The sequence below is a fragment of the Loxodonta africana genome, chromosome 2 (assembly GCF_030014295.1).
Source record: "Loxodonta africana isolate mLoxAfr1 chromosome 2, mLoxAfr1.hap2, whole genome shotgun sequence".
Taxonomy (NCBI): Eukaryota; Metazoa; Chordata; class Mammalia; order Proboscidea; family Elephantidae; genus Loxodonta; species Loxodonta africana.
In genome coordinates, this window is record NC_087343.1 from 84,868,725 (window position 1) to 84,885,705 (window position 16,981).

Sequence of the window (16,981 nt, forward strand, 5' to 3'; positions counted from 1 at the left end):
TAGGAAGTACTTTCCATATGTTAAAATTTATTACATAAAATTTTAATAATTTTAATCATTTAATCTTCATAACAGCCCTGTGAGGTAGGTACTATTATTATCCACATTTTACACATGAGGACACTGAGCCATAGAGAGGTCATGTGTCATGCCTGTGGTCACATGCTGGTAAGTGACCTAGCCAAGATTTAAACCGAGGCCATCTGGCTCCACAGGCCCTCACGATGTTCCTTCACAAGTTCTCTGAGTCAGATACCATCTAATCGTCCTCAGGGAATGATAGGAACATCTGGTCAGAGAAATCACAGAAGGAGACCCTGAGCATTGTGAGTAGGAAATGACCTACTTGTTTCAACAGACTGAAGAGGTGGGAAGATTGTCTCTGAGGCCTACAGACAGCCTTATCTAAGAAAATGACCCCAGTGAGTTTGATAAGAGACCAAAGTCTGGTTAAAACCCCCACATAAAGTCTCCTCTCCAAGAACCTGACTCTTCATGCCCTCTGCTGAACCAGGAATTCTCCTTTCTCCCACAGTGATGGAGATGGGCACCAGGACAGCACAGACAACTGCCCCACCGTCATTAACAGTGCCCAACTGGACACTGATAAGGACGGCATTGGTGACGAGTGTGATGATGATGATGACAATGACGGAATACCAGACGTGGTGCCTCCAGGACCAGACAACTGCCGGCTGGTCCCCAATCCAGCCCAGGAGGATAGCAACCGTAAGCAGGCTCAGTCCAGGGCCGTGTGGGACCCTGGGCACATTCAGCCAAACACACAATGGCATGCCTCTCCCAGAACACCAATTCGGAGCCACCCGACCTTCCCCACCTCTGATTGGCTGCATCCCCAAAGCCAGCTCCTCTGAGCAGCAGCAGCCCATGGACAGTAGATGTCTGCCAGAACACAAGTCTCCAGTTCTGTCAGAGAAGAACTGCTTTGCATCTTCCTGGAAAGCCCTAGCATGAGATCACAAGGGGCAGGAAAGAAGCCACCTGCTAACAGCTCAGACCCTGAGGGGCTTGGAGAGTGGCTCTACCCTCTTACTGGCTCCTTTCATTGGGAGTCCCAGAAAAGGAGGAGCAGGAGAGAGAGAAGGGCACAGCAGCCAATGGCTTAGGCAGGTTTGGAAATGTGCACTAAGCCAGATAGGAGACAGCAGGAAGTGGTGGGGACTATGGCAAACAGGGGGCATGCCCACCCAAAGCTACACAAATGCAGATGTTTTAAAACCATCATGTCAGCTGAACAAAACATGCTTACAGGCCAGATTCTGCCCAGGCCCACCAGAAGTGTCTGACTTAGAGATATTCTGGTGACAATAGTAACTTCCTTTCTTTGCACACATTATAGTCCAGGAAGTGCTACACAGTTTAGCTTATGTAAGGTTAGGCTGAAGATCCACCAGTTGGTGAACTCAACTTACATAATAAAAAGAACTTCCTGGGGACAGAGTGGAGGGCAACTGTTAAATTAATCCTACAAGAAACCCTGGGGGTCTTCTGAGAGCTGGTCTAGTCACCCCATCACAAGGACTCCAGGACAGAGCCCAGGGTCAGCTCTGACATTATTGATCTCAGGCCTCCTTTACCAGTGCTGGCTGAAAATTGTAGCTCTGGAGGTGGGAACTTGGGCCTTTCATCTGTTCCATGTCCAGCCTCCTTCTCTGTCCAGGAGTGGTGGAAGGTATTGGCATTACTGAGCTCCTGTCCTCTTTCTCCACCCCATTCAGGTGACGGGGTGGGAGATATCTGTGAGACAGACTTTGACCAAGACCAAGTCATTGATCGGATTGATGTCTGCCCTGAGAATGCAGAGGTCACCTTGACTGACTTCAGGGCTTACCAGACTGTGGTCCTGGATCCTGAAGGGGATGCCCAGATCGATCCCAATTGGGTGGTTCTGAACCAGGTCAGTATCACACCATTGGCAGGTCCCAGCCCAGCCAACAGCTCAGATTTGCATCTCAACAGGGATCCCTATGATAGCAGTGGGTGACATTTCAAAGGTGTTGACTGTGAGCCAGGCACAGTTCTACATCTCATTTATTCCTCACAGTGGTCCTACGACCAAGTGCTTTCAGTATCCCCATTTTACAGATGATAGAATCAAGTCATGAAAAGCTAAATGTCTTGCTCATGGTAGCACTGCTGGCAGAGGTAGGTGGAGTTGGAAGCAGGCAGCCTGAGTCCAGAGCCCATGCTCCTAATTTCTCCCATAGACTGCCTCCCACAGTGTCTTCCTCGCTGTGTAACTAAGAAAGGAAGGCACGAAGAGGCTTAGAAGACTTTCCAGAGTCACACAGAAAGTCACTTTTATTAGAACTATAAATTCCCCAATTAAGGGTTTATTGAATCAGCTTAAGTGACAGTTTTAACAAAATTATTTCAACTTTGTGGTTTTTTTTTACCTTCTTTACAAGTAGTGTCGTATGCTTTCTTCAGGCACAGAACAGGGTTGAGTAGTTACTCCCATAACATATGTACGTGGAGGTCAGACATCACTAACCACTCATCATGGTGTCTGGGCTCCCATGAGTTTACTCAGGCCCCTCTCGCTCACCTCTCTGCAGGGAATGGAGATTGTGCAGACCATGAACAGCGATCCCGGCCTGGCAGTGGGTATGTCCAGGGTCTCAGTCACCACTCCAAGTAGAATTCACTCTTTTCTGATACTCAGGTAGCTTGTCTATTTTTCTAATCTTATTGTGATCTCTACAGGGTATACAGCTTTTAATGGAGTTGACTTTGAAGGGACCTTCCATGTAAACACCCAGACAGATGATGACTACGCTGGCTTTATCTTTGGTTACCAAGATAGCTCTAGCTTCTATGTAGTCATGTGGAAGCAGACAGAGCAGACCTATTGGCAAGCCACCCCATTCCGGGCAGTTGCAGAACCTGGCATTCAACTCAAGGTATTGGTGGTTTGAAGCCACTCATCTCTTTCTCTGGGCCCTTTACCCTCCTTCTTTTAAATTCTGTAGCAGTTAATTTATCTAAGAAATTGATTCATCGATGCTAACGTTCAAGTCAAGGAAGACTAGTGCTAACCCTGGGGCCTTCGTTCTTAGGTACTAGCTACATTCTAACCTTTGGATGATTGTAATGGTGGGACTTTCAGCCTGAGTAGGGTCAAACAGGTGGGAAGTTTGGGGGTTCATCTTCAGACACACTATGTTGGAAACTGGCTAACCTATTTCCTCAAGGGCCTTGTACAGGAGAACTGATAGGCTACCTTTGTCATGCTTGCTAGGAGAGGAGAAGGCTTTGGTAGCCAGACATCTGATGGAAGCTCTCATTGGGGAAATGTGGGGAGCAACAGATTTCCAGTAGGAAAAGTGAAGTGGGTGGTTAGTGGAATACTGGTTGATGCTTATTATTAAGGAGTTAGGGGAGTAACCTCAGTGGACGTGCATTTAAGTGTTTGTGCTTTTGTCTGAAGCCAAGGCAGCTAGCTTGTAACCATGAATGCATCACCACACCATCACCTTAGGGCTCTGGGAAGCAGGAAGTGTGGTCTGTGCATCTTCTTTAAAAACTTCCTCATGTTGTTGTCCAGGCTGTTAAGTCTAAGACGGGCCCAGGAGAGCATCTCCGGAACTCCCTGTGGCACACTGGGGACACCAGCGACCAGGTCAGGCTGCTGTGGAAGGACTTCAGGAATGTAGGCTGGAAGGACAAGGTGTCCTACCGCTGGTTCCTGCAGCACAGGCCCCAGGTGGGCTACATCAGGTAGGCAGATGATCCATCTCCTCACTTTGCGCCTAAAGCAAAGCACATGCTCCCTTCTACATCCCTGAACCTCCTCTTCCCTGAGCAGTCCTGGCCTAGAAAATTCTTTAGGATAAGCCAGGACTTGTGAGACATTAGGCTGTGGCTTCCAGAAAAGAGGTGGGGGAAAGACACCCAGGCCCAGACTGTCCATCCTGGACATAAGGGCCAAACTGAGACTAGAAGGACCTTCTTGGGGGGAGGCTCTATTATTGGGGTTTGGATGGTGCACTTGAATGGCAGAACCTCTTCTACCATACTCTTCAGAGAAGTCTGAGAGTGGCCAGGCTGTGAGGCAAGCAGTGTGGCTGAGTCTCTAATCCACACCTTCCTCTGTGATACCACTGGGCCCTGTACCATCATATTATTGCTTATTTCACGCTGCATTGTAATGAGTCATACACAGTCTGTCTCCTCTGCTGGATTATAAACTCCATGAGGGCAGCACCTGTGTCTTAATTTATCTCAGTCTTCCCAGCACCAAGAACAATGCCTGACATGTACCAAGTGCAGTATGAACTGATCTTCGTGTCAGCTAGTTCGAGCTGCCTTCTTTCTCCATAGGAATTTTTAAAAAATAAATAAATAAAAACTTATTCACAGAAGTTAGGATGGTTTAGGACTACACCTTTGAAATTTAAATAGTATACTTGCTTTATCTCACTACTGAGACTTGCAGATAAACATCCACGCCAGCATGAGGAGTGCAATTAGGGAAGAGTACTGATTGCATTCTCCTGACCAGGGCAGGAAAGCAGCCAGTGGAATAAAGAAAGTCATGAGGGCTAACTTATATTTGTTCTTTGTGACATTACATTGACTACTCTGCTTCACAGTAAGATGGTCATGTTCTCAGCCATATCCAGCCCAAGGCCCTTTTTTTAATTAAAAAAATATATATATTTTGAAATGTCCCATTTTCTGTTCTAAAATTAAATCATAGAGAATATACGCATACATAATTTTAGAAAAATCAATCTGATCTCTAACAATATAATAAAGAAATAAGAATAATTTATAACAAAATAATGTAAATGTTCAGGCACAGCCACACAAAAAGACAAAATAGGTGCTTGCAACAGTACTGACAATCACTATAAAAGTGACGTTGTAATACAAGTTCATTGTATTGGTGACTCAGATACTACAAGGGTGTTGCCAGTGGTGGTATAAATTTCTACAATGATGAACAATTCTTAATTTTCAAACAAGACAAAGTACTCAGTCAGTTTCCAATTTTTCCTGGAAAATGGACTTTCTATTAAGATAGTATGAAAATACTTGGTGTTTATAAGGAAAAAGGCATTAGGTTCTAGGCATAGATAATTATAAACAGGTACTTTACCTACCTGAATGTCTGCAGGAACAATCCAAATGCGTATGGCTTATGGGACGTGGGAGAAGTTTAGATTGTTCTGTGCAGGGAGGCCATCTAGCTTCCCTGGCTCCTGTCATTGAATTTCACTGCGACCACCAAAAATGCCCCACAGATTGCCAAAACTCTGCTGAAGGAGTGCTGCAGCTCTTGTTGAGAATCACTGCTCTGAGTTTCCACCAAATGATCTAAATCAGACCTAAAGGAAAGCAGAAGTTTTTAAAAGACAGTGAAGTCACAAAACCCCTGTACATGACATCAGGTTGTGATTTCTCTTTAACTTGTCATCAAGTACCCACTGCGCTTGACTCTGTGCCCAGCACTGTGTTAGGCCTTTTGAGAGAGAAAAATTTGGAAGACGTGAACACGTGGTCCCTGGCCTCAAGGAGCTTTCAGTCTAGTAGGGAATGGGAGAATAGCTACAGCACAATCCAAGTCAGTGAAAAATGGATTATAAAAGAGACTTGTGGATAAGCAGTGGGACCCCGTGGCCCTGATAATGGGGTCTTCACCCTGAGCTTGGTTGCGGTTGCATGAATTCCTACTCTGGCTGCGTTGTCTGCAGGGTACGATTCTATGAAGGCTCCGAGGTGGTGGCTGACTCTGGCGTCACCATAGACACCACTATGCGTGGAGGCAGACTTGGTGTTTTCTGCTTCTCTCAAGAAAACATCATTTGGTCCAACCTCAAGTATCGCTGCAATGGTAATGTACATTCTTATTACTGCACAATATTATTACTAGAATTTATCAAATAACGCCATCTTTTACACTGCACTTTCCTCCCAAAAGCTCAAAGCTCAAGCCACATATTCATTAAAACCTTTGGAAGGGAAACAGAAAGTAGATACCATTTTTTCTATTTTATGGATGTGGAAATTTAGACCTACAGAATTTAACTGCTCGGGGTTTGGGGTTCAGTGAGAAATTCTGTCAGGTTTAATTTATAGGCAGCCTTTACATTCACATGGTTCAAACATAATCACAGACTCAAAATCCATTCTGCCGGCTAATTTTCTCTAGGCCTGTGAATAAGCACTCCTGGGCTTTCAGCCAACAATTTGCAAAGCATCGTGAAGTAGAAAATGGCTGCAGGGCCTTTTGGGCTTCTTGGGCAGGCTGACAGTGACCCCTACAGGATCTCCGCACAGTGCGAGATAGGCCAGGGTTCCTGGGGTTTAAGGAGCCCCGGTGGTGCAGTGGTTAACAGCTCAGCCGCCAACCAAAAGGTCGGCAGTTCAAATCTACCAACCGCTTCTGGGAAACCCTATGAGGCAGTTCTACTCAGTCCTATAGGGTCGTTATGAGTCGGAATCCACTCAACGGCAATGAGGTTTTTTTTTTTTTTTTTACTAACATCCCCAAGGAGCCCTGGTGGTACAGTGGTTAAAGTCCTTGGCTGTTAACCAGAAGGTCAAACCCATCACCTGCTCCACAGGAGAAAGATGTGACATTCTGCTTCTGTAAAGATTACCTACAGCCTTGAAAACGTGGGGCAGTTCTACTCTGTCCTATGGGGTCACTATGAGTTAGAATTGAATCAATGGCAATGGGTTTGGTTTTGGATTTTTACTAACCTCTCTTGCCCCTGTTCTTGTTTACAGACACCATTCCAGAGGACTTTCAAGAGTTTCAAACCCAGAATTTTGATCACTTGGATAATTAAACCGAGGAAGCGATCTGTAACTGCTTTTCCAAACACTAAAGCCATACATTTTTTTAACTTCCTATGATTTTATTTGTATACACTGTGGTTTTCTTTTACCAGCCCAGATATATCAAAACTTTTTATATGAATGTGGCAATAAAGGAGAAGAGATGATTTCTAAAAACCATGTCAGACATCGTTTAGGCGTGGCTAAGGTCTTGATGGTGTGTCTGTTGTGCTCTGCAGTATACACATTGAAACTGCAGGGGGATCTTTTTTTTCTCAGACCAGGTCAGTCAGCCAGATTGAATGTGTGCATGGATCAGAAGGCCCAGGTCAAAGGTCTCATCTCTGGTCACTCCAATTAGCGTCACACAAAAACACGTAGCAGTTATATGCTCATCTCAGCAGCCTCCTTAATCTAAGGAGTCTCAAAAATACAAGCTCAGGGGTCACCTTCCCTGTGAAGACTCTTCTGACCAATCCCAGGGCAGATTTGTCCAATGCTGTTGGCTCCCTCCCACTTGGCTCCCTCCCACCTGCCTCCCCACACACACATTCTACACAGACTTTTATCCCAACACCTGCATGATTATTACGCTTATTTATATATTTGGCTCCCCCTAGTGGAAACTGAGTTTATTGCGCATAAAGGATCACGTTTTACTACAATCTGTATTCCCAATGCCTAATACAGTACCTGGCATGTAGTAGATACCCAATGAATGCTTGTTTGGATGGATGGACAGATGGATGGATGGAGGGAGGGAGGGAGGGAGGGATGGGATGGATAGTTTGGATGGATTGGATGGGTGGGTGGCTGGATGCCTCTTAAGTAACATAGATAATAGGTGGATCATACAAGCCTTGTTAGATCAAAAATCTGTTCACATCACATCATCTAACTACAGTAGTATCAGTAGCTTCACTGTATGTACAGGGCAGAAGCTTACCTTATTTGTGAACTAGACTATTTTATATTTCATTTTTAAGTAAGAAATCAAGGCAAATTTTCAAAATTTCATAAATTCTCTCAGAGAATTTTTAACAAGAGGCTGGTAGATTCAGTGGTGTGCTGAAACCAGCTCACAAGAGCCAACTATTCAGTTTTTAGGAAGTTTGTGAGCCTGTTGTTAAACAGTTGACAGCTTGAAGCTGGCTGTGATGAGAGTTTTACACCACAGAAATCAGCAAACACAACAAATCAATCTCCTTCCCCAGAAGCTGATTGTTAAACATTTACCAGCACACAAGGGGAAAGACCCAGCTACTTTGTCCTATTCCTAGTCGTCTCTCCTCTATGTTTCAGAAGCTGATGTACAAAAAGTTGAAGCTTTCAGAAAACTTGGTGTTTCAGAATTGGAGGAGTGAAATAAGCTGGGTAAATCAAAAAGCACTTGAGAGAGGCTACCTAGATGCAGGTTTTGGGAATAGGCTGGCAAGGGTGGTGGTGCCTTCTGCCCCAAGTTGCTCCCAGGGCTTCCTGAATGCTTTTTGTACTCAGTTTTAACACAGTGACTCAAATACCTATTAGAGTTCCATTCAGGTTAGTAAAATTCTTATTCAAAAGTGAAAATATCATAACACAACAACAAAAAGACAACACAATTTAAAAATGGGCAAAATACTTGAATAGGCATTTCTCCAAAGAAGATATACAAATGGCAACCAGGACATGAAAAGATGCTCAATATCATTAGGGAAATACAATAAAAACCACAATGAGATATTTCCTCATACCCACTAGGATGGCTATTATCAAAGATTCATAATATAACGTGTTGGCGAGGATGTGAAGAAATTAGATCCCTCATGCATTGCTGGTAGGAATGTAAAATGGTACACCTGCTACAGGAAACTGTTTGAAGTTCCTCAATAAGTTAAACATAGAATTACCGTATGACACAGGAATTCTACTTCTAGGTATGTACCCAAAAGAATTGAAAAAAAGTACTCAAAAACTTGTATAAAAAAATAAAACCAAACCTGTTGCCGTCGAGTCGATTCCAACTCATAAGGAATGTTCATAATGGCATTATTCAAAATAACAAAAATGTCCATGAACTGATGACTGGATAAACAAAATGTGGTATATCCTTACAATGGAATACTATTCAGCTATAAAAAGGAATGAAATAGTGATACATACTACTAACATGGATGAACCTTGAAAATATTATGTTAACTGAAAGAAACCAGATGCAGAAAAGCCACGTATCGTATGGTTCCATTTATATGAAGTGACCAGGATAGGCAAATGCACAGAGACAGGAAATAGGTGGTTGCCAAGAGTTGGGGGAAGGGGGAGAGTGGGAAATGATTGATTAATGGGTACGAGGTTTCCTATTGGGGTGATGAAATGTTTTGTAACTAGATAGATGTGACACTTGCACAACACTGTAAATGTCACTGGATTATACTTTAAAATGGTTAATTTTATGTGAATTTTACCTCAAATTTTTTTCAATGTGAAAATACTTCTGGGATTATGAGCGGCCATTAATCACTCACCAGCCACTTTGAATTCATTCAGATGCCTCTACTCCTGACTTCTTGGCAAGACCAAGGGTACTGAGGGAATGGAAGTTGTGACTGGGAAAGAGAAGAGGACTGCCATGTTTGATGTACTGTGGAGAACAGGCCATGCCTAGTCGTTATGAGTCAGAATCAACCCAATGGAACTGGGCAGTGGAGCCCCACAGGATGTGGGGGACAGGAGGGCAATGGGAACATGAGGAGGAGGATCTGGGGTATGGGAGGAGATGCAGAATGGGGGGTGAAAGGAAAGGCTAATAGCACTTTTTGCCTGCACCCAAAAAAGAAGCAGGAAGCTCTTCTTTCTCTCCCATTTTGTATTTCAGAATTGTTATAGGTGATTGCCCTTAGCTTAATTTTGGTGCTGGGCTATAGAGACAAAGAGAATGAGAAAGATGCCAAATCCAATCACCTGCTATTTAAATATCTGTAAGTATTATATCCCAGAACAGGACAATAACTCAAAATAGACTCAAGCATCAAAAAGGAATCTGATCAAGAGGTGAAACACCTTGAGAACTACGTGATCTGCCACTTGCATCTCATGGAGTCAGATGTGAGGTGATTTAAGTCAGAAGGGGTGGCCAGACAAAGGAGGGAAAAGGATTTCCCAAGGCTGGTGGAACACAGGGGTGGTGGGGCCTGCAGAGGTCATATCTATCCCACTCCCACAGGGCATGACAAGGCAGGAGGAGCTTCTGATGGGGCATCTGTCGGTGGCTGTGGACTGGACACTTAGCCCATACCCTGAGAGCAGAGGGCTACTGATAGCCATGCCTGCAACAGCTGGCAGGCCCACAATGAGGAGCACTACTGTCGCCATCCTAACATGCGCCCCCAGGTTGTGGATGACCAGATCCCCACTGCCGCATCCAGTAACCAAAAAGCAATGGTAGTAATTACTGCACTGTTGTTAGGTGCCCTTGAGTTGGTTTCAGCTTATACTGACCCTGTATACAACAGAACAAGACACTGCCTGATCTTGCACCATCCTCACAATAGTTGCTATATTTGAGGCCATTGTTGCAGCCACTGTGTCAATCCATCTCATTGAAGGTCCTCCTCTTTTTCACTGACCCTCTATCTTACCAAGGATGATATCCTTCTCCAGGGACTGGTGTCTCCTGATAACATGTCCCAAGTACGTGAGACAAAGTCTCACCATTCTCGCTTCCAAGGAGTACTCTGGCTGTACTTCTTCCAAGACAGACTTTTCGTTCTTCGCCCAATCCATGGTATATTCAATATTCTTCACCAACACTATAATTCAAAGGCATCAATTCTGACTTCCGGCCACCGTGGTGCCATAGGCAGAAGCACCACACCATCCCTCTACAGCAAAAAAAAAAAAAAATTTTAACAAAGACCCGAAAAACTAAGTTAAACAGAGATAAACATCATTCCTGTAACCTGAAGTGTCAAATGAAGAGATAAAGAACTCAGCCAAGCACCAAATGGAATAAGAAACTGACAGAGGTCAGACAGCGAGGAGAGATACCTGCGGAGCTCCCCATCACTGACGCAGCATGGATCCGCCATCTTGGACTCGTGTTGGGGATAGGCAGACAAGGAACACAGGAAAGCAGCTTCATGGAACTCCAGCAGGAGCCAGAGCACCCAGTAACCAGCAACACGTGCTTTCCCACCCCCCATTCTGTCCCCTACCTTCAAGCTTCCTGGCTGGCTGCAGTGGCTCGACCATGGATTTGCTGCATGGATTTGCCCCCCCTGCTTCGGAGATTGGCGGACAGAGAGTACAGGAAACCAGCTTCACAAAGTTCCCAGCGGAAGACAGAGCACAGGGTAATGAGCAGTATGCACTTTCCTAACCCCCTCTTTTGCCTCCCCCTTTCAGCCTCCTCTGCTTCCCATCAGCTGAAGTCTCTTGGCCAGGAGGCAACTGCTTCGGCCTCAGGCTGCTTGGATTTGCCCTGCCCACACTGGCCATACTCCTGCGCTGGTGTAGGTTCTTCCTGTCTCTTTTGGGTTCTTCTGTGCCTCCTACCACCTGCCCCTCCTTTCTCTGGAACACCTGGCTCCGTGTGCCATCTTTGCTTCTTCTTGAAAGGCTGTGAAGCCACGCTTGACTGGCGAACCATTCCCCCGGCCCGCAACACCATGCTATGGGATCCCTGGGGCTTTTTTTTTTTTTTTTTTGCCTTGTTTTGCTTTTGTTGTTTTGTTTGTTTTCTTTTTCTTTTTGCAGCTTGGGAGCCCCTTCTAGCCAGGCTACACTGCATGGCTTAGGAGCCACTCCCCCAATCTAGGCAGCCGCGTAGGTGGGATCCCTGGGGGCATTTCTTTTTTTCCTTCTTTCTTTCTTTTCTTTTTTTTTTTTTTTTTTTATTTTCTCTCTTTTCCCATTTCTGTCTTTCCTCATTTCTCAGATCTCGTCTCTCTACACTTATCTTCTTTTCCTGTCTCCTGAATACCTGGGGCTGTGTGATACCTATGCCCCTTCTAGCCAGGCTATACTGCACAGCCTGGGAGTTACTTCCCCAGTTTTAGCAGCCCTATCGATGAGACCCCGGGGCTCCTGGGGGCTTTTCTTTTTTTCTTTTCCAAATTTTTATCTAGTTATTTTTTCTTTCTTTTTCCCTTTTCCTTTCTCCTTTTTGCTTTCCTCCATTTCTTGGTTTCTTTCTCTCCACTCCAATGGCAAGCTCCCTTAGCACCTTTTTCTTTCTTTCTTTCTTTGCTTGTTTCTTTTTAGCTCCTGTTTCTCTCTCCTCTCTCTCCTGTTCCCCATTCCCCTATTAGCGCCACACATCACAACCTCCCCCCTCTTTCCTGCCTACCTGCACTATGCACTGAACATCACACCCCCAAGCAGCACAGACACGACCTACTGGAACCTGCCCAGCACTGATTCCTGGCCTGTCCTGTTGGCCCTAGTATGTGCCACAAACAGCCCATCCCAGCCTCCCCTTCAGCTGGACTTGCCCTGCTGCACCATAGCTGATTGACTGGCCCTGCCCATTGGACAAGGAGGTGAAAAGTATTGTGACTACAGATGAGCAAACAACAAAGAATGCACAGCCCACCTGCTCAGACATAACCAAATAAAACAAAAAAGGAGGATGAAACAAATAAATCTACAATCAAGAAACGAAGAAAATAACACTGAATGTCCTGAAGACAGCAGACAATATCAAAACATATAAAAAAAGGACAGGATGGGTCCAGTAGGCATCCAAAAGAGAGGATCATTGAAGAATTGCTGACAGAAAACTTCCCTAATGTCATGAATGATGAAAAGCTGACCATCCAAGAAGCTCAACAAATCCCATGTAGGATAGACCTCAAAAGAAAAACACCAAGGCATATCATAATCACACTTGCTAAAACCAAAGGCAAAAAATCCTGTGAGCACCTTTAGAAAAACAAAAAGACACATACAGAGGAGAAACAATAAAACTAAGCTCTCATTATTCAGCAGAAACCATGCAGGCAAGAAGGCAATGGAAAAACATATATAAAACCTTGAAAGAAAGAATTACCAACCGAGAATAATATATCCTGCAAAACTTTAGTTCAAATATGATGGTGAAATTAGGACATTTCCAGATAAACAGAAATGAAGGAAATATGTAAAAACCAAACCAAACTTACAAGGATTATTAAAGGGAGTCCTTTAGTCTGAGAACAAACAATATCAGACCACAGCCTGAATCTAGGATGCAAGATTGTACCAGCCAGATACCAACTTAGGAAATGAACTCTCAAGGGCTATCCAAATCCAAAAGAAGTGCATCAGGGAACCAGAGAGGTTAATCTGTAAATGCGAACAACGTCAGAACAATAGAAGAGGGAATAAACGATATAGGTGTAGAACTTTCTAATGGAGAGGAAGGCAAGGCGATACCAAGTAATACTAGACTGATTCAAACCTAGGAAGATAAGGTTAAATTTCAAGGTAACCACAAAGAAAGTTAATAAACCTACTCATCAAGATAAAGAAGAAAAACATAAAGTCTCAATAAAAACAAAATCTACAAAAACAAAAGAAATCCACAAACAAAAGGAACTCAGCACAGGAGAGTAAGCGGAACAAAGAAAATGTTACCACCACAAAAAAAAAAAAAAAAAAACTACAAAATGACAGCAATAAACTCACACCTATCAATAATTTCACCAAATGTAAATGACCTAAATGCACCCATAAAGAGACACACAGTGACAGAATGGAAAACTGAATGGGATCCATCAATATGCTGTCTACAAGAGACCCGCCTTAGAAACAAAGATGTAAATTTATTAAAAATCAAAGGATGGGGGGAAAAAAGCAAATAACTACCAAAAAAGAGCAGGAGTGACAAAACTAATCTCAGATGAGATAGACTTTAAAACAAAATCTATCATAAAAGACAAAGAAGGGCACTATATAATGATTAAAGGGACAATCCATCATGAAGACTTAACCATAATAAACATCTACTCACCCAATGACAAGACTCCAAAATACATAAAACAAACTCTAACAGCACTGAAAACAGAAATTGACAGTTCCACAATAATAGTAGGAGACTTTAACACGCCACTCTCAGTAAAGGACAGAACATCTAGAAAGGAACTCAACAAAGATACAGAAGAGCTAAAGAGAACAATCAGCTAACTCGATCTCATAGACATATATAGAACACTCCACCCAACAGCTGCAAAGTACACATTCTTTTCCAACACACATGGAACGTTCTCCAGAATAGACCACATCTTAGGCCACAGAGCAACCCTCAACAAAATCCAAAACACTGATATAATACAAAGTATCTTCTCTGACCACAATTCCATCAAAGTATAAATTAACAACAGGAAGAGTAAGGAAAAAAATCAGTTACATGGAAACTGAATAATACCCTGCTTAAAAACCACTGGGTAATAGAAGAAATCAAAGATGGAATCAAAAAGTTCCTAAAATCAAACAAGAATGAAAACCCATCATACCAAAACCTTTGTGAAATAGGCTGCTCAGCCATATTGAAAACCCCAGTCAACACCCCTTCTGCCCTCTCTTTGTCTTGCTAACCACAAGCTTGTTTTAAGCAGGAAGTTGCAGCAGGTAGTGGCTCCGTCCACTGACTAGCCCTAGTTACACCTTGAAGCATGCACAGATTGAAATCACATCCTTCAACTGACCCCTCCCCCAAATATAGGCATGGGAGGGCTAAAGGCAGAAAATTCCAGGTATCAAACCCAACCCCCTGATGCCACTGAAAACAAAAAGCTCCCCAGCCCCCTTAGTCATCGAGCACGTGGCTTTAAGGTCACTAGACCCCACGTGCTCCTTGTATGCACAGACAATAAACTTGCCACTTTCTGTTTCCGTTGCAATCAGTGTCCATCTTATTTCAATTGGCTAATAAGACAGGACAAGAACCCGAGTGGCGTTCAGTTACATTTGGGACACAGCAAAGGCAGTCCTCAGAGGTCAATTTATAGCACTAGATGCACACATCAAAAAAGAAGCAAGGGACAAAATCAAAACATTAGTTATACAACTTGAGCATATAGAAAGAGAACAGCAAAAGAAGCCCAGAGCCACCAGAAGAAAGGAAATAATAAAGACCGGAGCAGAAATAAATGAAATAGAGAATAGAAAAACAATAGAAAGGATCAACAAAACCACAAGTTGGTTCTTTGAAAGGATCAACAAAATCGAGAAACTGACTTCCCAAACTGACAAAAGAAAAACAGAAGAGAACTCAAATAACCCAAATAAGAAATGAAATGGGGGACATTACAACAGACCCAACCGAAATAAAAAGGATCACAACAGAGTATTATGAAAAACTATACTGCAACAAATTTGAAAACCTAGAGGAAATGGACAAGTTTCTAGAGACACACTACCTACCCAAACTAACACAAAATGACATTGAAAATCTGAACAGATCTATAACAAGAGGAGAGATTGAAAAAGTAATAAAAAAGAACTCCCAACCAAAAAAAGCCCTGGCCTAGATGCCTTCACTGGAGAATCCTACCAAACATTCACAGAAAAACTTACACTGTTACTACTCAAACTATTTCAGAACATAGAAAAGGAAGCGATACTTCCGAATTCATTTTATGAAGCCAGCATAACCCTGATACCAAAACCAGGCAAAGACATCACAAAAAAAGAAAATTACAGACTACTAACTCTCATGAATATAGATGTAAAAATTGTCAACAAAATTCTAGCCAATAGAATTCAGCATCATATAAAAAAAAATAATATACCGTGACCAAGTAGGATTCATACCAGGTATGCAAGATGGTTCAACATTAGAAAATCAATCAATGTAATCCATGCATAAATAAAAAGGAAGAAAAGAATCACATGACTATCTCAATCAATGCAGAAAAGGCATTTGACGAAGTTCAACACACATTCCTGACAAAAACTCTCAATAAAATGGGTATAGAAGGGAAATTTTTCAACACAATAAAGGGCATCTATGCAAAACCAATGGCCAGCAACATTCTCAAAGGAGAGAGGCTGAAAACATTCCCCTTGAGAACAGGAACAACACAAGGATGCCCTTTATCACCACTCCTATTTAATATTGCCTTAGCTAGAGCAATAAGGCAAGAAACAGAAATAAAGGGCATCCAAATTGGTAATGAAAAAGTTAAACACTCCCTATTTACAGGTGATATGATACTAAGAAAATCCAAAAGACTCCACCAGAAAACTACTGGAACTAATAGATTAAGCAGAGTAGCAGGATACAAGATCAACACAAAAAAATCAGTTGGAGTCCTATACACCAATAAAGAGAACGATGAAAATGAAATCAGGAAAACAATATCATTTATAATAACCCCTAAAAAAATAAAATACTTGGGAATAAATCTAACCAGGAATGTAAAAGACCTATATAAAGAAAACTACAAAACACTACTGCAAGAAACCAAAAGAGATCTACATAAATGGAAAAACATGCCATGCTCATGGATAGGTAGACTCAACATTGTGAAACTGACAATTCTACCCAAAGCGATTTACAAATACAATGCAATACCAATCCAAATACCAACAACATTCTTTAAAGAGATGGACAAACTTATCATTAACTTTATATGGAAAGGAAAGAAGCCCCAGATAAGTAAAGCACTACTGAAGAAGAAGAAGAAAGTAGGAGGACTCACACTACCTGACCTCAGAACCTACTATACAGCTACGGTGGTCAAAACAGCCTGGTACTGATACAATGACAGATACATTGACCAATGGAACAGGATTGAGAACCCAGATGTAAATCCATACACCTATGGTCACCTGATCTTCAACAAGGGCCCAAAGTCCATTAAATGGGGAAAAGACAGTCTTTTTAACAAATGGTGCTGGCAAAACTGGATGTCCACCTGTAAAAAAATGAAACAGGGCCCATACCTCACACCATATACAAAAACTAACTCAAAGTGGATCAAAGACCTAAATATAAAGCCCAAAACCATGACGTTCATAGAAGAAAAAATAGGATCAGCGTTAGAGGCCCTAATACATGGCATTAACAGGATACAAACCATAACTAACACACAAACTCCAGAAGATAAGCTAGATAACTAGGATCTTCTAAAAATTAAACACTTATGCTCATCAAAAGACTTCACCAAAAGAGTATAAACTGGGGAAAAAAAAGTTGGCTATTACAAAT

The 16,981-nt window shown here is 42.7% G+C and overlaps 1 protein-coding gene across 1 annotated transcript in view; it reads left to right on the plus strand.

Moving 5' to 3' along the window:
* THBS4 (thrombospondin 4) overlaps positions 1-7,490 on the plus strand; it is a 48,961-nt gene extending 41,471 nt beyond the window's left edge. The window contains exons 16-22 of the mRNA XM_064279695.1: positions 536-729; positions 1,740-1,918; positions 2,580-2,628; positions 2,728-2,924; positions 3,569-3,741; positions 5,721-5,860; positions 6,760-7,490. Of these exons, the coding sequence (XP_064135765.1) occupies positions 536-729; positions 1,740-1,918; positions 2,580-2,628; positions 2,728-2,924; positions 3,569-3,741; positions 5,721-5,860; positions 6,760-6,821 (994 nt within the window). The 3' untranslated portion in view covers positions 6,822-7,490. The remainder of the gene's footprint in view (positions 1-535; positions 730-1,739; positions 1,919-2,579; positions 2,629-2,727; positions 2,925-3,568; positions 3,742-5,720; positions 5,861-6,759) is intronic.
* The last annotated feature ends 9,491 nt before the right edge of the window (positions 7,491-16,981 follow it).